Source organism: Eretmochelys imbricata, chromosome 1 (assembly GCF_965152235.1).
Source record: "Eretmochelys imbricata isolate rEreImb1 chromosome 1, rEreImb1.hap1, whole genome shotgun sequence".
NCBI classification, from domain to species: domain Eukaryota; kingdom Metazoa; phylum Chordata; order Testudines; family Cheloniidae; genus Eretmochelys; species Eretmochelys imbricata.
In genome coordinates this window covers 244,680,063-244,705,523 of record NC_135572.1, presented here as the reverse complement: position 1 = coordinate 244,705,523, position 25,461 = coordinate 244,680,063, and the positions used below count along the sequence as shown (strand labels likewise).

At 40.7% G+C, this 25,461-nt stretch overlaps 1 protein-coding gene across 1 annotated transcript in view; it reads left to right on the top strand.

Moving 5' to 3' along the window:
* Positions 1-25,461, top strand: part of PIK3C2G (phosphatidylinositol-4-phosphate 3-kinase catalytic subunit type 2 gamma) — a 289,894-nt gene that overhangs the window by 65,967 nt on the left and 198,466 nt on the right. Inside the window, exons 10-14 of the mRNA XM_077831041.1 lie at positions 92-287; positions 3,195-3,317; positions 14,837-14,968; positions 21,428-21,542; positions 23,584-23,714. Coding sequence (XP_077687167.1) covers positions 92-287; positions 3,195-3,317; positions 14,837-14,968; positions 21,428-21,542; positions 23,584-23,714 — 697 coding nt within the window. The remainder of the gene's footprint in view (positions 1-91; positions 288-3,194; positions 3,318-14,836; positions 14,969-21,427; positions 21,543-23,583; positions 23,715-25,461) is intronic.

The window sequence follows — 25,461 nt, the reverse complement described above, 5'->3', positions numbered from 1 at the left end:
AATAGGAGGAATTTCAAAGCCATAATTGATGTCTTATGATAAATATGCTTCTTTACCAATGACCTATTGCTAACCTTTATTTCCCCCCCAGTCTTGATAGAGAATGCTGTGGCAGAGCTATCTACAGCCATCTCCCACCTCATCCATGTTTTCAGCAGCAGCTTCCACACAGATTTTCGGCCTGCAAAAATACTTAGAAGCCCTTCATGTGCAGATGTCGACCTAGATCCCCACTTTAGCTTCACTGTTTATGCAGCCCACAACATCCCAGCAGCCTGGCTGAAAAGGTAAGAGGTGCCAGTTGTTCTCTTTAGAAGGGCTTCTTTCCCTCATGTATATTACAGCTAGCTGCAGTGCATGGCTGCTGCCTGTTTTGTGTTGCTGTTATGAACACACAGATCAGATTCAGATCTAGTGTAAGCAGAGGCAGCTGTATTATTTTCCAGGAAGCTGCACCCACTTACACTGAAGAGAGGTCCTTTTTGGAGCATTCTCGGTAGGGGAGCATAGGTGGAGGACTCAGGAGGCAACCTGAGACAAGTGTGGGAGGACAGTGGCAGGGTGGGTAGCTGCCCTGGCAGGAGTGTGTTAGCGAGAGACCTGCCAAGAGAGAGAGTTGTGGATGAAGGGGGAAAGGGGTTTGCTACCTGCCCATGGAGAGGGGTGTGGCAGGGTGCATGTGGGCCCTGCATAATGAGTGGTGCATGGTTTGAGGCCATCTTGCTGAGTCAGTGGAGCTGCACTTGCTTACAGCAGGTCTGAATTTGACCTGAGCAATGGCACTCATGGTAGATGTATTTAAACCATGATTACCAGGCTACACCTATGCTGTGACAATTTTTGTTTACAGATGATGGTTAAAAACGTTTGTAGTTTTATCGGCCTGAGTGTATCTGGTACATTAAGCACCTCGGAGAAAAACAGAGGGAGACCACTTTAATAAAAGAAAAAAACGAATAAAAATAATCTCTGCCACATTATTTATTTGTTCAATTAGTGTCTCTTCAAATGGCTGGTTTTCCTACTTTACTGTAAAGTGAACACTTTCCCCTCGCCACACCAAGGCAATCAAGAGAGGGTCAGATGACTGCAGTCTGGCAGCATTATTGTTACAGGGGCCATGCGGTTTTCTAGATTTTTATTAATGTTTTTCCCATGCACTCACTTTTCCTTGAATTGCAGATGACTAATTAAAACACAATGGGATCATTTGCATTAGAACATTAGCAAAGGAATGTTCTATATAGCATTTAGCTATAATTAGCAGTTTAATAAAAATTTCAGAAAATTTGCATTACTGAAGATAATAGATACAGAAGCATAATCACCGCTTTGGTTCTGCAGATGGTTGTACTGTTCCCAGTGTATTTTATTTTAAGGTTTTACCACTAACAGGTGAAATTACATGTGGCCTAGAGGCCGCTGATCACTTGAGCACCATCTCAATATACAGACATATGAGAAAATGAGAATCATTTTTCTTTCTAAATCTCCCTCTCCGATCTTTCCAACATTCAGTAGCTAAAATAGTCTTCCTTTCCTACCACTGCAGCTCTGTAACCTACCTTTCTCTGGTGCCTTTACTGGCTCCCTGCCTCTTTTCACATTCAAATTTCTCATTCTTACTTCTAAGGCACTGCACAATTCTGGCCCTCACATCTAAGCTCTTGTTACAGCCTGTTCACAATTTTGTACAATTATGCTCCTGCTGTTCTTCTCATCTTGTTGCTTCCTTTGTCTGCCTGTCCCATGTCTTCCACCCTTCCAGCTGCTCCCTCCTGCCCCCCACTTCCTACTACACCCAGAACAACTTTCCCTGTTCTAGTAAAGAAGAAGCCTCATCTCTGTCCTTCTCCTTAAAACTCACTTCTGCTGCCTGGATTCCTGTCACTGGCTTTCCCCTCTGTGCCATGGATTCCTCATTCCTAGCCTTACTTTCTTCTTAAAATAGATAATGTACAGAACCTTACAAGTTACAGAACAATATAATGATACAAATGATATCTGTGTTTTCCATGTTATCTACCTAATTTAAACCCTGATCCTGCAAAGACTTTAGCATCTGCTAAACTTCGTGCACTGTAAGCGATGCTATTGACTTAAATTAAACTATTCACAACATTTAAAGTTAGGAATACATCTTTCCAAGAAGGAGGCCTTAGAGCTTAAGTTCTTTGGGATAGGGACTGCATTTATAAAGCATTCTTACAGTGTTCTATTGCAATTTAAATAATAAAATCCAGGATTCTGTCTTGTCAGTGTTTATCTTTCGTTTCATAACTTTAATTTATTTATTGTAGGATAAAAGTATAAATGTCATTGTTGTCATATTTAAGACCAGATTCAATTCCTATTAGTTATAATTAAGTATTGCATCCTTTTTCTTCATTGAGTTCTCCCTGCTGATTCCTCATCTTTGTCCCCTCAGCTGAATAGAAACATATATAATATAATAAATAATATTCTTGGAAAAAATCAACACGGACTCGTTTATAAAGAAGGCAAAAATAGGAACCTCGAGTTGCCAAACCCCTTCAGATTTGCTGTTCAAATTGACTCCCTAGCTCTACACTATGCCTATAGTTCTTGTTCAGAATCTCGGAAGGAGACAATGTTTTGCAAGAAGGGGGAACCCTTTCAAGAAGAGCAGATATTCTAATATTTCACCATTTGGGGCTGATATTGCATATGATTTCAATGATGTAGAATCTGAAACCAAACCACAGCCCTGAAATTGTTTTGAACCCAAAACTTCAACCATAATCTAAACCGAACCAGGTGAGTGTCCAACACTGTCACTGACCAGCATAATAATAAATCCACATACAGTAATAATTACACATCTCTGTAAGCATTATAGTCTCTTTGCAGATGTGGAACCTGGGGCACAAAGGGGTTTACTGTTGCCCAGTGTTACACAATGGAAACCATGCACCTTAAAGTCACCAGCAAAACTCCCATTGATTACAGTGGTAACGGGTCAGGCTTAGTAACATAGCTGGGAACAGAAACCAACACTCCTCTACTCTAACAATCAAATAATAATATGCTTTTATTAAAACACTAGCATAAGCCTGACTATTTCACTTCTGTCTATAAGCATGAGCTTTTCAGCATTCTGACTAGCTAACTCCAAATTTAATCTATAAGGTATGTTTAATTATAATTAATCTTTTATGTTTTTTTCTTTGTAGCTACAAGCTCTTCTCCTTTTCCTGTTCTTTAACCTATGCTGGGAAGAAAATATGTCAAGAGATGAACTGCAAAAATATGCCAGTTAAAAAGTCTTTTTTTTTCCTGGCAAACTGGAATGAGAAGTAAGTTTTAATCTTCATTTGAAGGATGCTAGTCTGCCTCATTTTACACAATCAATATTAGATTCTAAAAAATGGAGGGGGAAAAGGTGTCTTCTAGAGATGTCTTCCCTCAACCCACCTAGCAATATTGTTAACCTATCCAACTATACTCTCAGCCCAGCAGAAGCAGCTGTCCTATCTCGGGGCCTCTCCTTCTGCCCCTCCACCCCCACGAACATGATACAGTTCTATGGTGACCTAGAATCCTATTTTCGACGTCTCCGACTCAAGGAATATTTCCAAAATACCTCTGAACAACATACTAATCCACAGAGGCCTCCCTACCAACACTACAAAAAGAAGGATTCTAGGTGGACTCCTCCTGAAGGTCGAAACAGCAGACTTGACTTCTACATAGAGTGCTTCCGCCGACGTGCACGGGCTGAAATTGTGGAAAAGCAGCATCACTTGCCCCATAACCTCAGCCATGCGGAACGCAATGCCATCCACAGCCTCAGAGGCATCCGATGAAGTGAGCTGTAGCTCACGAAAACTCATGCTCAAATAAATTGGTTAGTCTCTAAGGTGACACAAGTACTCCTTTTCTTTTTGCGAATACAGACTAACACGGCTGTTACTCTGAAACCTTCTAGAGATGGTATTGGCTCATTTCACAGGTAGTAATAATGTTCTAAATACGCCAGCATGGTAATATAAAGCTAAGTGCAATGGATAAAAGTTGGTACCTGGACATACGCTCTAATCTGTCATTATCCTGCGTTTAGGGCACCAGTTGTGGGCCAAAAGGACACTCTGTGCATGGATGTTCCTTTTTATGCAAATAGAATCCCCACAGATTGTAGTGATCGGTAAGTGAAGGGGTGGGGAGCAAGGAGTGGACAAGCCAGGAGAAGGAGGGCGATGGATCAGGCTGAGAGCCTGGCTTCTGGGGACACACGTTATCCTTCTGGGACTGAGCACAAACTGAAGGGAAATGTAAATGCAGCCCCAGGCTGTATTTGTGGTCGTCAGTAATCCTTCTGTATCGAAGGTGCTTGAAAGAGATGCTTTTTATTCAGTGAGTCAGTTTCCAACTGCCTCTGCCTATGAGAGCATGGGTCTCTGCCTTGCTCCTCCCCCAGACTTCCTGCCTGGAAAGCTAAACCACTTAAAGATACAGTTCCCAATACTACAAATGTCACTTTCCAGCACAGGGCCGTCCATGCTGGGGAGCCACCTTTAAAGGGGCAGGTGGGGTGGGAAGGGCTTTGGAACAAAAGTCAGCTGGGAGTCCTTGGTAACACAGATTCAAGGGATCTGCACTGCAAGGGAGCAGGGAGTGAGCTTGAGTCTTGCGCAGAAACATAAAGCCTCTGCAGTGATGGCCCTTCCCCACCCCCGCCCAGAGGATCCATGGGGTTTGCAAGCTGGACCCTCAGTTTCTTCAGTGGGTGGGAAGAAACACCCGTCTCTGCAATGGAAGAAAGAAGGACATTCAGGGAGTTTCCTGGTTGCTTTGTAAGTGTGTTCGCACAGGGACACATTCTGGCCCAAGTTTTCGCTAGCGTCTGCCTTCTGATAATCACGTGCAGATCTCATTGAAGCTGACGGACAGCTTTTAACTTCTTGACCTGAAAAATTAAACATGACTTTGTCATTAAATCATTTTTTTAAATCATTCCCTCCTGTTCAACCTTTTCTCTTTATTATTACACCTCTCTGTGTACAATGATAGCTATTAAAAAGTCAACAGTTACCTTACTGTGGTATGTGAGAGAATGTGGTTTGATAGGGTTAAGTCCAAGTTTCTGCCTCCCCTTGTGTGGGTGCTCAGGTGAAAGTAATGATGCTGGGTACTACAGGCTAATCAGGCTCCCCAGCAGAAAAGCATAAACCCTGTAGAAGTAGTTGTTTTGGAAGGCAGAAGGGGAAGTTATTTGGAGCAACACAGATTCCACTCACCGTTACTATAGGGCTGAGAGTAGGTTTTTTCTTCATATTTCTCACAATGTCAGGCCCTCTTGTTTTATTGCTGTAATTATCCTATCAGATAACAAAATCTTTAGTAGGAGTGTGGGCAGCCTGACTGGTTTACAGTCTGCATTTTATATCAGCTAAACCTTTTCAGCAGTTTACATCCTGTTATTACCTATTCAAAAAGATGACTAAGACACTACCATATAGCAAATGTTAACAAATGTTGACTCTTCAGTGGTGACCACTGAAGTTATACATTTAAGTAAAGTTTGGTTTGACAAATGCAATCATCTGACGTGGGGTAATGTAATTACAATTGTGTTGTATGATTTTTTTCTCTTGCTTGATTTTTGATGTTGAGTATTTTATTGTCATTCAGGGCTAAAGGAGAGAACTACAGTGCTCACTGTTTGAATCTTTACAAATGCTGGTTAACATAGGCAATTGTTCTCTTTATGGTGTACAATTCTTCTTCTGTATTTATTTTCAATTGTTATCACCATTTGCGTACCGTTTTCTTTTTAAGATCATTGCTTATCTGGAATACAAAGGAAACGATCTGCTGATGTGAGTTTAAGTCTAAGGATCAGATACATCAGCAAGGAAGAAAAGAATAAAATAGAGTTGTTCTTTTATTAAAAGAAAGTTGATTCTGATTTGCATTGTGGCCTGCCAGAGATCTCTGATAAGCAGCAGTTCATCTTCAGTCAGTTCAAAAAACTAAGGAGGAAAGTACTGCTAGGGAAGTATCAGAGGAATATGTCTCTTGTGGATATTCTTGGCTGCCTAAGAAGTGGTCACCTTTCTAATATGCATCCCAGGAAATCTGTATTTATAGGAGAAGATTTTTTTTCAGGAGTCGGAGACCCATCTGATATAGTAAGAAACTCCTCAGCAAAAAAACAAACAAAGAAGTCTGACTTCTGATTCTACCTGAACACAGAAGTTAGGAAATCATATAATTAAAGAGTCATGGATTCTGTTATCAGCTCTGCAGCTGAAGTGCAATATTAAGGGGTTACAATTCCACTCACTGAGGTCCTTTTTAAAAAAAAAAAAAAAAGATATTTCTGTATACATGTGTGATGGTTTGAGAACTGTGTTAAAATTGTGAGCTCTCACCTGAAATTCCCTGCGGGTTCCCTGGTCCTGCTTGCAGAATAGGGAGTTCTGTAGGGAAGTATGTAATCTGCGTCTTTCAGGGTACACAGCAATAGACTGACTCTGAGGCTATGTCTACACAGCAAAAAAAACAACAACAACAAAAAAAAGCCCATGGCTGGCCAGGCCAGCTGGCTCAGGCTCACAGGGCTCAGACTGCGGAGCTGTATCACTGCTGTTTGGATGTCTGGACTCGAGCTGGAGCCCAAGCTCTAAGACCCTGCAAGGTGGGAGGGTCCAGAGCTTAGTCTCCAGCCTGAGCTTGGAAGTCTATACAGCAGTTAGACAGCTCCACAACCCAAGCCCTGCAAGCCTGAGTCAGCTGACCTGGGCCAGCTGTGAGTTTGTCGTTGATGTGTAGACATATGCTTAGGGCACGTCTACACTGGCAAAGTTACAGCGCCGTTCAGAAAGCGCTGAAGGGAAACCGCTGTTGTGTGTTCACACTGTCAGCTGCCTGCGCAATAGTGTGTTCACACTTGTGGCACTTGCAGCGGTATTCGGAGCGGTGCACTCTGGGCAGTTATCCCACGGAGAACCTCTTCCTCTTCTGCTGCTAAGACTTGTGGGAAGGCAGAGGAGGTTGCATGGCATCCGGGTCCTGTCCCAATGACCCATGATGCATTGCTTCACAGAAATCCCTGTGCTACTGTCTGCATTTGGTGCCATCTTTCAATGGTTTGTGTATTGCGCGCCCTGCCTCTTCGGGCTGCAGGAATGGATCCCGAACTGCTGACCAGTATGCTGCTTGCTCTGACCAACACATCACGAGTGGCAGTGGAGTTATTCCTTAAGCTACAAAGGCAAAAGGAGTGTGACATTGATCTCGCCACCCGTAGTAGCTATGACACGAGATCGCTTGTGACATTCACGGAGGTGCTGACCACAGTGGAACACCGTTTCTGGGCTCGGGAAATAAGCACTGAGTGGTGGAATCACATAGTGATGCATGTCTGGGATGATGAGCAGTGGCTGCAGAACTTTCGGATGAGGAAAGCCACATTCATGGGACTGTGTGATAAGCGCACTCCAGCCCTGTGGTGCAAGGACATGAGAATGAGAGCTGCCCTGCCCTTGGAGAAGTATGTGGCGATTGCACTGTGGAAGCTGGCTACTCCAGACTGCTACCGATTGGTCACTAACCAGTTCAGAGTGGGAAAGTCGACTGTTGGACTCGTGTTGATGGAAGTGTGCAGGGCCATTAATTGCATCCTGCGCCGAAAGACCATGATTCTGAGCAATATGCATGACATTGTAAATGGCTGTGCTCAAATGGGTTTCCCTAACCATGGAGGGGAGATAGATGGCATGCATATTCCAATTCTGGCACCAGCCCACCTAGCTACCAAGTAGATTAATCTCAAGCGATATTTCTCAATGGTTCTCTGGCACTTGTGGATCACCATGGCCATTTCACAGACATTAGCACAGGCTGGTCTGGAAAGGTGCATGCATCTTTTGGAACACTGGCTTATTCAAGAAGCTGCAAGCAGGGTCTTTCTTCCCGGTCCAGAAGATCACCGTAGAGGAAGTCAAAATGCCCATTGTGATCCTGGGAGACCCCACCTACCCCTTAATGCTGTGGCTTATGAAGCCATACACGGGGCAACTTGACAGCAGCAAGGAGTTGTTCAACAACAGGCTGAGAAAGTGCAGAATGACTGTTGAGTGTGCTTTTGGCTGTTTAAAAGCTCGCTGGTGATGCCTCTATGGGAAGGTGGACCTGGCCGATGACAATATTCTTATGCTTATAGCTGCGTGCTGTATGCTCCATAATATTTGTGAAGAGAAGGGTGAAAGCTTCACTCAGGGCTGGTATATATGAACTCTAGCCAGAATAAATTAAGCCATACAATATCCTTCTGAAGTATTATTTGTTTTACAGACAAGTCACCAAATGGTGACATGTCTTATCAAAGACCACAGAAGAAATCTGTGGCAGAGCAATATTACAGTTAAGTTCTCCTAGCTCTTGGCCTTGTGCTATTGCTTTAGAAGTGTCTCTCCACTCAGTCGAAGATGAAGAGAAATTGTTCTATAGAATAGCATATGAAGTTATATAGAATAGAATAGCTCATGAAAGAGGTAGTGAACCATTCACTTTTTGTTGGGATATATTTCTTTTGCCGTCTTCTATGTAGAGCTAATTTCACTCTCTTATTTGTGCACTAGTTTTTAATTGGTCCTTTCTTTTTAAAAGGAGACATGAGTGACAACAGGGCCATTAGGAAGAGATGCTAAAGGGTCACCTGGATTTATGTCCAGCAACAGCTCAATCAGCTGATAGAGGAATTTTGTGCTGGCAGCTAATTGGATATAGCTGAGAAAAGTGAGGCTCATTAATTTAGATTAGAAAGGATTGAGTTATCAATATGGGCAAGAGAGAGAGAAATGGAGGGGAAGATTTTGCTGAGTAGAAGCCCAGACAAGGAGTTCCTAAGGAAGATATATATATTTATATGGTTTCTATTTTGGCGTACTCTAGCCATAGGGAGGGGAGGCAGCTCAAGACTTTGTCAAGTGTCTAATACTTTGGCTAAACCAGAAACCCTAACAGAGGTTTTTTGTGTTTGAAACTAAGCTTCTTGTGAATTCTCACTTTCTTTGCTTCTCACTTGCTCTTTCCCACCTTTTGTCTGGAATGTCTGTTCAGATTTTAGTTTTGTTGGGGCAAAACCTAATATAATAGAGCTCCGGTTTTCATTATGGTCTTTGGGTGCTACTGTTGTATACATTTTAATTATCCTGTGCACTGAATGAGACAGGGATCCTGTTTTTAAAAAAATAGTATGTGATCATGTAATTAGGTTTCAGAGTAGCAGCCACGTTAGTCTGTATTCACAAAAAGAAAAGGAGTACTTGTGGCACCTTAGAGACTAACAAATTTATTTGAGCATAAGCTTTCGTGAGCTACAGCTCACTTCATCAGATGCATTCAGTGGAAAATACAGTGGGGAGTTTTATATACATAGAGAACATGAAACAATGGGTGTTACCATACACACTGTAGAGGAGACTGATCACTTAAGGTGAGCTATTACCAGCAGGAGAGCAGGGGGAAAAAACCTTTTGTAGTGATAATGCAGGTGGGCCATTTCCAGCAGTTGACAAGAACGTCTGAGGAACAGTGGGGGAATAAACATGGGGAAATAGTTTTACTTTGTGTAATGACCCATCCACTCCCAATCTTTATTCAAGCCTAAGTTAATTGTATCCAGTTTTCAAATTAATTCTAATTCAGCAGTCTCTCCTTGGAGTCTGTTCGTGAAGTTTTTTTGTCGAAGAATTGCAACTTTTCGGTCTGTAATTGAGTGACCAAAGAGATTGAAGTGTTCTCCGACTGGTTTTTGAACATTATAATTCTTGAGGTCTGTTTTGTGTCCATTTATTCTTTTAGGTAGGGACTGTCCAGTTTGACCAATGTACATGGCAGAGGGGCATTGCTGGCACATGATGGCATATATCACATTGGTAGATGTGCAGGTGAACGAGCCTCTGACAGTGTGGCTGATGTGATTAGGCCCTATGATGGTGTCCCCTGAATAGATATATGGACACAGTTGGCAACGGGCTTTGTTGCAAGGATAGGTTCCTGGGTTAGTGGTTCTGTTGTGTGGTGTGTGGTTGCTGGTGAGTATTTGCTTCAGGTTGGGGGGCTGTCTGTAAGCAAGGACTGGCCTGTCTCCCAAGATCTGTGAGAGTGATGGGTCATCCTTCAGGATAGGTTGTAGATCCTTGATGATGCGTTGGAGAGGTTTTAGTTGGGGGCTGAAGGTGATGGCTAGTGGCGTTCTGTTATTTTCTTTGTTGGGCCTGTCCTGTAGTAGGTGACTTCTGGGTACTCTTCTGGCTCTGTCAATCTGTTTCTTCACTTCAGCTGGTGGGTATTGTAGTTGTAAGAATGCTTGATAGAGATCTTGTAGATGTTTGTCTCTGTCTGAGGGGTTGGAGCAAATGCGGTTGTATCATAGAGCTTGGCTGTAGACAATGGATCGCCATGATGAATGTACACAGGCAAACTTCATTCTGGCATTTCCTATTTTTTGAGTGATTGCCTTAACAACCTTAATAATGTTTGCAGTGTTGTTGTGGCAGTGTGGATAAGGAAATATATTTTACTCAACCACATAGAGCTGTTTTTTGGATTTTCAGTGTAAGCTTGAAAGCTTCTCTCTTTCACCAACAGGAGTTGGTTCAGTAAAAGATTGTATCACCCACCTTCAACCTTAATAATGTTCTTTTAATTTAGCTTTTTTTGTTTAACTTCATAGGTTTTTAAAAAAACAAACTAAATAAAAATAATAATGTTGATACTCACATGAATTATAAGCAGCACTGGACCTCTGCACTTAATGGCATTACTGATAGCTATAGTAGGTTGTCATCCTTTATATGGATTAGCATTATACGGCGATGAGACATACTTTGCCACTGGGTTTCACAGATATTTGCTGACACCAGAGGAATGGTGAGGCTCTGAAATCTTGATTTTCACTCCAGGCTCTGGAGGAGTGCATCCTCTAGTGGGCACAGACTCTTCTGCTTGTTTTCCCCTTCTGTCCTATCTCCTCCAACCTGTCCCTGTCAGTCCTGTCTCGTTGCCCTAGCCTACTTGCCCAGGCAGTCCTAATCACCCTTTGCACTGCAGCTCCTTGTCAGATCTGTCTCTTTTCCTTCTCTGCCCCAATTCTTCCACCACGATCACCACTGGTTGCTAATCTTAGTCTTCGTCTAGCCAGTCCTAATTTCCTCCCCTTCCCACAGCTCCTTATTTGATCTCATTGTTCCCACCAGCTAATTGTCTCCCACTTCCATTTCTCTCACTGGCTCTCCGTCTTCTCACTGAGCTTGTAGTCCTAGTACTCTTGTGCAACCATTCCCAGATCCCCTTTATCTCCCATTCACATTTTCTCTCCCTGCATCTGGTCCCAGTCCACCAGATTCCTTGTCCCAGTCTGCTCTTTTCCCTGCCCCTGATCTCCATTTGACTCCGACAGTTTCTTTCTCCATGTTGCCCAAGTGCCACCCAGATGATCACTGAGAGGACAGATGAAACACAGTGAGAGCAGCTATTACAGAGAGAGTCATTCTGGGCCTATATAGCCCTGGACTGGGCTTAGACCATGATTCTGCAACCTGATGATGTGAATGGAACCCATTGAAGTCAGGATCTAAGGTCTTGGACTGTAAATTCTTCATATGGCCTTGTGATCTGCTTGCACAGTTCATCTGTTTTATGGTGGTTTATGTATGTGAGCAACAAGATGCAATCTACTCCTAGACAGTGTGAATTGAACGTAATACCAAATGTCACATTTCCTCTTAGGTCTAAAATAAGGCTTTGCATTTGGCCTATACCTTCTAAAGTTTGAGCTATCACCTCAAAGAGTCAGAGTTGAACTCCTTTCAAATTATTAGCAGCTGAAGGTTGCAGCATGTCATGGTTACAGGGCAAGCTGTGACTTGAGCCCTTTTACAGTCCCTCTCAAGTGCACCTCTCAGGTGGCAGGCTTTGCTTTCTTCATCTCTCTCAAGGGTAGAGCCCTGCAGTTCAAACACTCTTAGACTGGATCTCTGGATTTCAGAACTGCCACCACTCCCCCTGCCCCTTTCCCAACTGTGTTAACACAACAGGCCCAACTGCATTTGGCATCTGCAAGAAACTTTTCTCCTGGAGGCTGTGACAAACAGCTGACTGAAGTGACTCAAAACAGCTTCTTCAAAACAAATGTATTGTTTGTTCACTCAAAGGTACATTGCAATCAGAGAGTAGGGTTAAAACAACAGAAGTCCTACATTTCCCTGGCAGCTTGGGCAAGCCTCACTTACATGGACCCATCCCACAGGGTCTGTGTTTCAGTTCCTCTGAGTGTCCCCTCAAGCAGTGGCTGATGACTGAATTCCCTCTCCCTCTTGAGAGGAAGTTTTTAACTGTTCAGTGTTCCAGTGATCTTAGACTCTGAACCTTGGCAAACCAGCTGTATAATTTGCATGGAGTCTGGAAATAGCATCTTCCTAATTAATAACCCACCCATTGTTCTCTTAACACCCTGGAAGTTGTTTATGCAGAGGTGATTTATCTCTGACCATTGTTTTGTTTCCTATTTGCTGCTGTTAATAGTCCCTTTTTATTTAATCCACATCATCAGACAGAATAATATTAAGCAGGTAAACTGAGGTACACAGAATATTTATAAGTAATACAGTTATCTCCCATAGTCTGTACACACTCTATATCACTCGAAATTTTCCTGATAGGCAATAAGGTCTTGGATTTGATCTATGGCCTCAGTCTCATGATGATCTGGCCATTCTAAAAGTTGTCTTTTAATATAGCTCTTTTTTAAATGCCTACTTTTAGTAGTGCTATGTATTTTGCCATGACAAAGTCCAAGTGAAGCCTCCAGCAAAAGCAAAGTAGAGAATCTGTGTCTTGTAATATGAAGGATATATTTTCCACTTGGTTACAAAACTAATGAGGCTTCCTGGCATTCCTGGCGAAAATGTTTGCCCAGTTTATGAGTAATCTTTTATCTCCTGTATAATAAAGTGGAGGGCTTTTTTCTCCCCTTGCATCAGATCTTTTAAGATGTTTAAGGCTGAGTACTCATGTTTTAGGGTCCCTTTGTTCAGGATGAATGGAATTGATGGGCTGTAAATGAAAAGACAGGAAATAACTGATTTGGAGATGTGTGAAACAGACTGCTTTCCCAATCACTTTTTGAAATTCACTAAGCTTTGGAAGAAAGAACAAAAAATAGTACACCCGTCATTGTCTGAAACCTGTAAATAGGGACATTTGGGGAGGCAGGGGAATGCATCTTAATTTCTTTGGCATGAGACTGCTCTTTAAACTGAATGAGTGGAATATAGATGTTATGCTTTATTAAAGAAAGGGGTCGGGGAGGGTCAGTTGTTCAAGGATGCCTTCAATCAAGGTATGCCAGATTTATAACAATCTACCTGACAGTGGAATTTTACCCTAGGTGTAAATTCCACATAACCCCTCCACCTTACTCCTACTAGTTTTAATCTTAATGTTTTCCAGATTGTTAAATTATTTCAGTGGTGCTTCCTAGATTTGTTTGCAGAATGACAATACACATGTTTGAGAACACCTACAACTACATCATTTCATTAAACCATCTAGAATGCTGAAAATTTTCACACTGTTTAATTTAAATTTATATCCTAAGTTTTTATTGTTGAAGCTGGTTCAGATCTTCATTTTCCAAAATGCTTGTATTACCTCTGCAAAATAGTTCTTTCAGCCCTGGATTCTGAACATTGATTTTGTTTGCGTAGAAAATGAAATTAATCTCAATATCTGTTTGCCAAATCTGGCTTTGCACGAAATGTTCTCAGTGAAAATAAAAGACGTGCTTTTGAATATGAACTTTTACTTCAGAAAAAATAAAGTAATACTTTGTAGGTCTCTGAACGAATGACTCAGATGTTTTTACACAGGTGTGAAAAAGTGTCAATTATTAGGATTTGTGCAAATTAAAACTGTAGACCAGTTTATAAAACCTATATAACTAATTTAATTGACTTGTTAATGGGCAATACAAATCTGAAAAGGACACTAGTTTCTACAACTTTACTTGCTTAAAAAATTGACATACATTAGGTTTAAAACCGCATCAGCCTTTAAACTGTGTTTGAAAAAAAATTACACCTTGATTATACATGCATAAATTAGAGAATGGCATCCTACCCTGACAAATTCTAAGATAGATACAGGTTTCAGAGTAGCAGCTGTGTTAGTCTGTATCCACAAAAAGAAAAGGAGTACGTGTGGCACCTTAGAGACTAACAAACTTATTTGAGCATAAGCTTTCGTGAGCTACAGCTCACTTCATCGGAATGCATCCAATGAAGTGAGCTGTAGCTCACGAAAGCTTATGCTCAAATAAATTGGTTAGTCTCTAAGGTGCCACAAGTACTCCTTTTCTTTTTGAAGACAGATACTCACTTACTCACTCACTCTCCCATTGACTTCAACAGGATTTGTGCATATATGCCTGAGGGGAGAATTTAGCCCATTACCACTAGTTTATAATCCATTTTTCATTCAGTGTTTATTCTAATGTACTTTCTTATTAACGGGATGGCCTTTGCTTGCAACAACCAAGCTAGTCCTGCCCTTGTCTTCTCTAGTGTTTGATCATTTGGATGGACAAGATTTTATATGCCTTTTCTCATGTAATGTGACCTCAGGTTAACTGTTGGCAATGCTTATAGTAGATCTGTCAGTTGCATTTTCCCTCAAGGAATTGCTACCTTGCAGTTTATTGCTTAGTAAGGTGTGTGGTGGGATACAGTAAAACTTGAAAAGCAGTAACTGCAAATAACAATGTTAAAGAATGTTAGATTTCTTAAAATTGTGATTTTTCTTTCAGAATCAACTTTCCTCTACAAATAAAATATCTTCCTAATGAAACAATATTGACATTAAAACTATTTGGAGTAAACTGTGTATCTAAAAATACAGAAATACTGGCTTGGACGTGTTCCCCCTTGTATCAAAAACAGTAAGTACATTTTTGTATGATAGGGTTTTTTTAAATAGTGTTCTTTAATTAAGTGCTATACTCTGCATGAAAGGGAGGCCTGGAAGGAATATACAAACAAATGAACACAAATTTGAGCAGCTAAACAGAACTTTATTGCAATAAGGTATGAAACAGTCACTTTCAATAATTATTCCTCCTTTCCATACAGAGCTCTTTCAAGTCCTGATTTTCCTGAACCCCTTTGGATTGGGCTTCTCTGACTGTCCACCAGGTTACCCTAGAAAATTCCCCAGTCATGTTGAAGGGCCTTGTTGCCTTCCCATACCCTCACTAAACTACCCTCTCATTCAGACTATTTTCTTTCTGGGTCTGCTTTCCTGTTTCCTTGCCCCCTGACCCTTTCCACACACTCACTTCTCATACTTCCCAGAATGGTGCTGCTAGTTGGGACTACACTGAACAGTTTCTCTGTTCCCTCCCCATAGTTTAGAAACTTCCCTCATATTTTAACTTTCCCTTTTTCCCCAACACTCAGTTTAACATTATTTTAGAGCTGCTTGTAGGTTATGAATTCCTCTGTAACTCTACAGAAATACCTAGGGTGAAATATTCAAAAGTGACTAAGTTGCATTTTATCTTTGACTTGGGCTAAGGCCGGATTTTTAACTATATTTATACTCATAGACTTTAAGGCCAGAAGGGACCATCATGATCATCTAGTCCAGGGGTTTGCAAACTGGGGGTCTTGATCCCTCAGGGAATCACGAGGCTATTACCTGGGGGGGGGTTGAGAGCTGTCAGCCTCCACCCCAAACGCCGCTTTGCCTCCAGCATTTATAATGCTGTTAAATATATAAAAATGTGTTTTTAATTTATAAAGGGGGTTGCACTCAAAGGCTTAGAATGTGAAAGGGGTCACCAGTAAAAAAGTTTTGAGAACCACTGATCTAGTCTGAGCTCCTGCACTTTGCAGGCCATAGAATCTCACCCACCCACTCCTATAATAGACCCCTAATCTCTAGTTGAGTTACTGAAGTCCTCAAACCATGGGAGCAGTATTGTAAACCCCCCTCTCACACACAATAACCTTGTGACTCCTCCACAGCTCCTTTTTGGGTCAGAACCCCTACAATTACAACACCATGAAATTTCAAATTTAAATAGCTGAAATCAGAAAATTTACTATTTTTAAAATCCTATGACCATGAAATTGACTGAAATGGACCATGAATTTGGTCAGGCCCCACCAGTATACATAAGTAAGAAAATACAAGAATACTTCCCATTACAGCTATTTCAGTATTTTATAGGTCCTAGCTCAAATGACCCATCAAAGGAGAAATTAAAGCTCGGTGTAAGAGGAGGAATACTTTAGAATCTGTGTGTTCTACATTCACCGATCTGTCAGCTATGTCATTCACAATTAAGAGAAACTACTAGAATAGAGAAGCATAGGTGCTGTCCCTCCTCTAGCCAACCACAGCTCCACAAAATTGGTTACTTACCATGATTTGAATTGATAGACCAATTTAAAAACAAAAGCACCCCTGAAATTCAGTCACAAAAGTGAAACTGGAAAATATCTAAACACTCAGTCAGTCTGCTTTACTATTCCATTAGAGCCATACCTGAATATTTTGTAGTTGGAACAAAATACAGTCTCTGAAAGGTGAAATACCTACAAAGTAACAGAAATAAGATTTTGGGGAATTCTGCCACTTTGACACAGATGATTCTGACAAAGGAATCTGATTGGCTAATCGGAAGGGTTCCAGTCCAGGAAATTAAGGGACAATAACTGCAGTGTGTGGAGCTCCTTCTTCTTACTATTTTTCTCCATTCAAAACATCAATCATTTAATCTTTAATTTTTGTTCACAAATTTTATGCAGAAAATTTTAACAGTCCTGTAATACAGAAATGATAAGCAAGAACAGTGATAAAACTATGGGCTAAATTCTACTCTCATCTTCACCGATGTGACTCTACAGTGACGCTAATGATTTCAGTGGAATAATTTTTGACTCACAGTGGTGTAAATGAGAACTTAGACAGAAACACACACTAGTGATGCATTGTCCCAGGTTACTGGGAGTGTCTCAGATGAATGCAATGAGACTAGATATTAAAGAATTCTAACGAACGTTTCATGGTATTGCTACAGTGCAGAATTAAGATTGTCTGGGTGCCCTGACCGTGCATTTCTGTACCTTAACGTGTTTGGATTTCTGTTTATGTTTAATGTCAACTATGAATTTCTTGGATTTATAATAGATGGTTTGGGGATAATTGCAGTATTTCTGTCACATATTTTATCTTTAACCATTGATATGTCCTTTCAACCTAACTCCATTTTAACATAGTTTTCATCTGGAAATATAAATAATAAAACTGCTAATCATGGCCCCTGACTTTTCTAACCAATAACCCTAATATTCATGCTGCTTGCCCTTATATGCCAACTGGTCGTATATAGAATGTAATTACCAAAAGGGACCTACATGGTGGAGTTTAGCAGGAGCACTTGTTAAACTCGAGAAGCTGTTCAGTAAGTATTGTATTTGCAATGACAGTGCCAAGTCTCTTCCTTGCACATCAGAAAAATCTGTTTGTCTCTTGGGCTAAATAGTTTAGAGTTCCAAACCTAATTAAGACATCAGAAATCCATCATTTTGGGCAATTTCGGAGAGGTAATGTCTCCCACAGTGCTCATTGCTCTGAGTTCACCGCTTCTAACAACACAGCTTATTTTGAAGTTGTATTTCCAAATCAGAGAGAGCAGGCAACATAATTTTCTTTTGCTGGTCTCAGCAAGCGAAGTCCCCCATGTGACTTCAGGGCACAAGGTTGAACTTGTAACTTAATGTGGCTTGAGCTGTCCTTAAACCTCTGTCTTGTCTTGTAACGTAAGGAGCCTGGGACTTTACTTTAGCTCCTGTTATAAACAAGAGTAGGAAATCTGTGTAGTTGAAGGTGTTCTCACTTGTCATTGGTCTGTGGAAATAAATAAATAGTATTAGAGATATAGCACAGTTTGTTCACAATCCATATTTTATTGTTAAAGGAACTTTGTCATACAGATAGTGAGACAATAGAGAGACCATGTTAGTGAAGTTGTTGGCCCTTTTCTTTTCAGAATCATCCCATCACGCTATAGCACCTGCTCTTCCTGCCAGTTGCATCATTCTTCTGTGCATAAGGAAAGGCCCAGTTATTGCCATCCTGTCTCCAGACTTGGTTCTAGAGACCTGCAATCCATGTTACTGCACCATAATTCTCTGGGGGCTCCAGTGGAAACTGGGCTTTAAATGATGTGTAGTTTCTGTATTCTTGTGGAGCCCTCTTCCCCTGGTTACAGGGTGTCTCATATGATTTTAGGCTTGTCCTTCTTTAAAGAGTTTGACTTAGTGATGTAAACACACTGATTCAGTGCAACCAGATAAAGTAATACAGTAATTTGTGTCATTCATTTGTGTGTGTGTGTGTACACACACGAATGAATGAATGAATGAATGAATGACACAAATTACCGTAATACTTTATTTGGTTGCACTGAATCAGTGTGTTTATATCACTAAGTTTATATATAGTGTGCATGTGTGTCATAAGTACTACATATTTATCCAACCACATATACTGGTTCCTTTTTTTCCAATTCTACACTATTCAAGCAGCCTTGCTGCTCTATGTATTTTAATCACTATCTCCTGATCAAACATAAATATCTCCTCCTCTGCTTTCTCTCTACTTTATGCTTCTGTTATTCTGCTTTGTGTTCATCCTACCTTGCTGACCAGTTCTTTAGCTTCTCATTTGGTACCATATCATCCTTTCTTACCTCCCATTCTTCTCCCCAACACACACACACCCACATCTGGCAAAATTCACTATTTGCTCTACAGATAGGTCAGGACCAGAAAGTTCTGATTTAGATTCCAATCTTAGCTCCACAGGCCCATCTCCGTTCTTTCCTTGATCCACTCTTCTCCTTCCGTACTCTCTCTGGGTGATTTTGATTGACTCCCATGGTTTTAACTACCTCTTATAAGCAGGTGGTTCCTAGATATTTAACCTTGAACTCTGCCTTCTTTACAATCTCACATCTTCCACTGTGTCTGAGAAATCTTCTTCTGGATGCCCCGTGTTATCTCATAATCAGCCATTCCAAATCAAAACTACTACGTTTCTTCTCTGTGGGCTGGTCATGTTTTGTAATCTCCCCTTCTTTTATCCCTTCGCTGGCTTCCTGGCTTCTTACTCCATCAAATTCAAGCTCCTTGTCCCTTCCTTCAGCACCAGGTATAAATTTGCCCTCCTTATTCTGCTCTTACTTCCTCCTGTTCACCTTCATGTTGCTCTCAGTTTTCTCCTTACTGCTCTATCTTCTGATTTCCTCTGCTGCCCCCGGCATTTAAAACAGTCCTCTAGCTCTCATTCGTCAGGCTCCTGCATGCTCATTCTTCAAAAAATCTCCTTAAAAAAACATTTTTTTATCAAATCTTTCCTACCTTGTTGCCCCATCCTCGTTTGCCCTGACAGTTGCCCCATTCTTGCCTTATCTCTCTCAGAGGTTTCCAGGTCAGGAACCACAGCTCTATGGATTTTTTTAAAGTACCACATACATTTGTAGTGCAATATAAATGATTAGTAATAATAAAAGGGGGTGAGGTTAGTTTAGCCTCCATGTCCATTCAACCCTTGGCTGCTCAGCTGAGACTGCTAAGAATAGTACCAATTAACGCTGATTATGGTGAGTTGTTGTGATCTGAACACCTGCCCTCTAGGAAACAGCTGAAGAGCAGCAACTCATTTCATAAAGTTCACCCAAATAAACATCAGCTGAAACACTTTTCAGTCACTATTGATCTGGTTCAAATTCAAACTAGTGGCCTAAAGGTGAACGGCTTCATATTTCATGACTAGTTTCCCCCAATATCTTGTTCACATCAGTATTCTTTGTTCCCCATACTACTACAGCTGCAAAACAAACTTTTGAAAATCGCTTGTCTTTGATCCTCCTGAATTTTGCTCTCTCAGTGAAATAGTGTTTGCACTAACAACACCAATATCTTCAGAAGTAAAAAACAAACTGTACTTTTACTCTGAATGGTGGCTGCAAAGATGATATTGCAGGGTTCCCATGTTTCTTGTCTCAATGACTCTAAAGCAATTTAGTTCAGTTTGCAATTCAGCATATTCCTTTTTTGTCAGTGCTGCAAACTCATGCTGGGATCAGAAAACCCACCTGTGTTCTTATATCCTCACCACTGCTAAAGATTCTGTGTTCTGAACTCATTTATCCATTTTGTTGATGCTCTAGTAGGCAGAAAGGAATTTAGTTCATTCTCCCACAGCTGTATTGATTGTGCAGTGCTACACAGTAGTAAAAAATTGCCTGTCACTAAAAATAATTATTTAGGAATAGAAAAAATGTTGAATATGCCCTTTTATACATAATTTTGATTTCTGATCTTAACCCGACCAGCCGTCAAGATATGAGTAAATTAAAAGGCAAAACAGATACACTGTATCTTAATCCAAGTGAGTGGATTCATTATGATTAGGACTTGTACCTATGTCTTTCCAAATGTATTCAAGCACTGTTGAATGAATTATATTGACCTGCAATTTTCTTATATGAAGACAGTGTGCATGCATGTTTCTGATCAGACTTTTGTTTGTGAATGTAGTGCTCAGACAAGTGCTAGAGGCTATACTCTTCTCTTTATCCACTGAACAGATAGTGCAAGCTTCCCCACTTGATTTCCTTCCTCCTAGAGCAGGGGTCTCAGACATGCGGCCTGCGGCCCTCCAAGCAGCCCGCCCCCGGCCTACCTCCAGGGTTGGAATGGGGGCAGGGAAGGGGTGGAAAGAGGCAGGGAAGGGCCTCATGGAAGAGATGGAGTGGGGGGACGGGGCCAGGAGCAGCAAGGGGTGGTGTTAGTGACGCGGCCCTCTGGCCAAGGCACTAGTCCTTATGTGGCCCTCGTGGTCATTTGAGTTTGAGATCCCTGTCCTAGAGGGACCATTTCTATGGGTGCTTCAGTCTCATACCCCTTCAGTCCTCCAAACTGATACTACTGAATCATGATGGTCTAGTCTAGCCTCCTGTGTAACATGTGTCATAAAACTTCCCCAAAGTAATTCCTAGAGAGCATACCATGTTTAAAAATTGTCAGTGATGGAGAATCCACCATGACCGTTGGTAAATTGTTCCGGTGATTTAATTACTCTCACTGTTAAAAATGTGTGCCTTTTTTCCAGTCTGAATTTTTCTAGTTTGAACGTCCAGCTGTTGAATTGTGTTACACTCCTTTCTGATAGATTGGAGAGCCCGTTATTAAATATTTGTTACTCATGTAGATACTTTTTTCCTGAGCCATTGGTTTCAATGTTTCTGATATAATTTCAATCAAGCCTGTCTGGTTTATCTCCGGTACTAATGCAGTATTTTATCTACGTATATTGATATTTGCAGAAAGTTCAATCATGGAACCATGCTGCTTAGCATGGCATTGCAAAGTGAGCCTCCAACAACGATGATAACGCCGGGTATTTGTGACACTAGCCTGCCAGCACTAGTAACACTGCAGGTAAGGACTGCTTTTTGAGAAAGCAAAGCAAGGACATTTTATCAAACAACTTGCAGTAAATGATTGATTACATGGTTCTTCCTGATCCCACAGTTTAGAAATCACAAGAGACCTCTGCTTGTATGCTATCAGCCTTTTTAATTGTGGGGGAGTAAAATTCTACATAACAGCAATTATACACCATACTCACTAAATCAGATGCAGGCTGTGGGTTTAAGGCACTGAGTAGATTACTTTTTCTTCTATGACACAAATTGCTGACCTGGTACCTGACTCTCAGCTGCGTTTTTATCCCACTTGTATCCCGTGTACCACTGAATTATCTGCCATTATACACATTGCAGGCAGCTAACAATTATCTGAGTCTGCAGAAAGGTCTGTGGGGAAGGAGCTACAAAGTGCATCTGTATTTATATCACTCTTAATCCATGACCAAATGCCAGGCTGCCATTGATGTCACTCTGAGCTCTGCGTGTAGACCAAGGGCAGTATCTGGCCTCCAAATATTGAAAAGACATTTTGTCTGTCCCCAGTGTTGTCCTGTTCCCAGATTGAACTGGTCATTTTAAAGGCACAGCCAATTGCTTTTCATATTCAAAAACCAAATGATCGTTATTAGCAAATGAAGCACAAAGGCAAGCAATGTCAATAAATGAGGCTGGGCTAAAAATGCCCTATTTTTTAGCAAGTTTCTAGTTGGAATAATACAGTCAAAGAGGGCTCCTTAAAATAGCTTTCTCTGTATTAATAATAAAAGGAAGGTGAGGCAGTAGAGGGCTGCTAATTTAAAATCTGTCTTTCAGCTCTAAGAAACAGCAGAAAAGAATCTCCCACTCCCGTCCCCTCCCTTCCCATACTCAGTTATGCCTGTAAATATGACAGTTGGAAACACTGTGAAAATACAGGAAAAGCTGCCTTAAAAAAACCCAGCTCTTTTGATGTGACTGCTGTGTGCTATAATTCCTAGGAGTACTGTATTCTGGGAACCAGTTTGTTGGTCGTGTTTTTTTGGTTAATGGTTTGTGAGATTGAGTATGCACATATATATTGGTTAGAGAGGCTGCTTTTCTGGTCCTGCTGTGAATGTCTCTTAATACATTATAATGTAAATTCTATGATACGCAAATTGAACTGGATTAAAAAACTGAATTTTCATCTAACCTGCCACTCAAACCTAAAACATGTTTGAGCTTTGAAAAAGTTTGGTTAGCAGCTTTCCCCCCATTTTATTACATTACTTAATGAAACTTTGCACTTCCCAGACCGAGCTGGAAGTGAAAATGATGAAAACTCATGAGAGGCTGTTCTTGTGCCTTTAACAGGCCAGTCAGAAACAAGAAATTACCAAAAACAGCCTGCTTTACTGTATTTTCCAGCCTACTCTTGAAAAACCAAGAACTTAGAGCCATAACAAAACTTGGGGATGCTGTTGATTCAAATTGAAAAGTACCTTCAAAAAAACCCCATTTTTGAGTTTTTTCCCATAATTCGATGAAGCTAAAAATGGGCCTCTGCCAACCCCTGTCTCCTTACCTCAGTATGAAGACCTCCCAACTTTGGGGAAATTAATATCCAGATCTGAACTTTGCAGCTTGGTCCCTGTCTTTTACAATCCAAATCAATATGCAGACTCTGAACCCCTCCTCCCCCACACTGTTCTGGAGAAGTACTGATCTGGGTTGAAACTTTGAAGCTCAGGCCCATCTCTAGTTAAAAATAGGGAGGGAGAAGCCTTTAACCTGGAGTCCCATGCAGACCTAATGAGGTTGAGATACAATGGGTAAAATCCTGGCTCCATTAAATTTAGAGGCAAAACTCTTCTTGACTTCAATGGGGTCAGGATCGTCACCCAATAGTTCTGAGAAAAATTCATTCATACAATAAACACTCCTTTTGCAATTATCCTGTCTCCCTTTCCCCCTTTTTTTTCACATTTTCTCTACATATTTAGGATGCCATTCACTAACAATCATACTCAGATATCTATCTGAGAACCCTTTTATGCAAATTTCTACACAAGACATCATCATTTTTTTTTTAGATTGACTTTCCAGAAACTAATTTGGAGTTTATTAAACCTGAGCCTGAAGAAAAAAGAGATGACCTTGAAGAGCCAGCTAAAGAGTGCTTGAAGCATATAGCAAGACTTTCACAGAAACATTCTCTCTTGCTGTAAGTGCATCCAAGTCTTCCTGCTTACATCTGGTATGCTGTGCATAACGCCATCAATCACTCTTAAATGTGTTCAGTTCTTGAAAAGCTAAATTTCCCACCTGATTTCATTCATTTGATGAAGTAATACTTCTAGACGAGAGGAAAAGGTGGCAATGAAGCTAAAACAAGTCCCAGAAGGTGACAATGCCTTTCTGTAGCTTAGAACACTTTGTCTCTATTCTGTTATCTTTTCTGGCTATCTTGGCACTAGAAGCAAACTGCTGATTTGAAGCACAAATATTTGTCTCGAGCTATATAATTTTCAATAATAATAGTATTAGCAATTTTAAAAATTGGGCTGGATTAAAAACCAACACCAGTAAATAATAATGATAAACCCATACTATTAGGCCATCGTACTCACCAAGTGGCATACAAGCATTAGAAAGGCAATCTGTATCTTGTTCCTCAGTAAACAAGGAAACAATTATGCAGAATTTAGCTTTCACAGCAGGCATATAAAGAATAAGTAAAACAAAACATGTTGTATCATCTACTCAGGCAGATTAGTAACCCTAGACATATCTAGGTTATATTATCAAGTAGCATTATGTACTGTCTAAAATAACAATTATAGTGAGACCCACAGTGGGGTTAGTGGTATCAGTGTTTGCTGGCTGGCATTATACAAGTCACTAACACTTGTTCGTTAATCCTTCACCACAGGCTAAAGATGTCATAGTAATGTAATAAATAAATATAAAGTCTCTTTTTAAACTTCCCAATGATGTTCTGTTATACACATGTAAAGGAGGTTTTCTTTACTAATTTTATTTTTTGGGGGAAAAGATATTTATCGAGTTTATAAATTTCTGTTGGCTACAATGAACTGGTCGTATGTTTAATGTTGCTATCTCTTCTCATTTCTAAAAAGGCAGGATGTGATTTAAATTTCTTTGCTTTTAACCACTGAGGGCTGTTAAGCAGGACTGGGGCTGGTCAGTACTTGGATTAGAGTCTTTTAAGGAAAATATAGTAGCTGCAAGAAGTGGCATTCATGGTTCAGTAGGCAATCATTACTTCCAAGTTAGTACAGAACCAAAACTGCTTCAGTGTGGTGCTCAGGGTTGTCAACTTCTGGAGGGGACATTCTTTTGATAAGATTTGTAAGTGAGATCGTGAACCCTCATGACGAGACACAGAATCAGAAGGTTTCAGAGGGGTAGCCATGTTAGTCTGTATCAGCAGAAAGAATGAGGAGGACTTGTGGCACCTTAGAGACTAACAAATTTATTTGAGCATAAGCTAAAGTCCACTTCATCAGATGCATATAGTGGAAAATACAGTAGGAAGATAGATAGATAGATATACAGAGAACATGAAAAAATGGGGGTTGCCATACTAGCTCTAACTAGACCAATTGATTAAGGTGGGCTATTATCAGCAGGAGAAAAAAAAACTTTTGTAGTGATAATCAGGATGGCCCATTTCAAACAGTTGACAAGAAGGTGAGAGTTACAGTAGGGGAGAAATTATCATGGGGAAATAGTTTTTAGTTAGTGTAAAAAGAACAGCAGTACTTGTGGCACCTTAGAGACTATCAAATTTATTAGAGCATAAGCTTCCATGGGCTACAGCAACATGCATCTGGTGAAGTGGGCTGTAGCCCACGAAAGTTTATGCTCTGATAAAGTTGTTAGTCTTAGTAAGGTGCCACAAGTACTCCTGTTCTTGTTGCAGATACAGACTAACACAGCTGCTACTC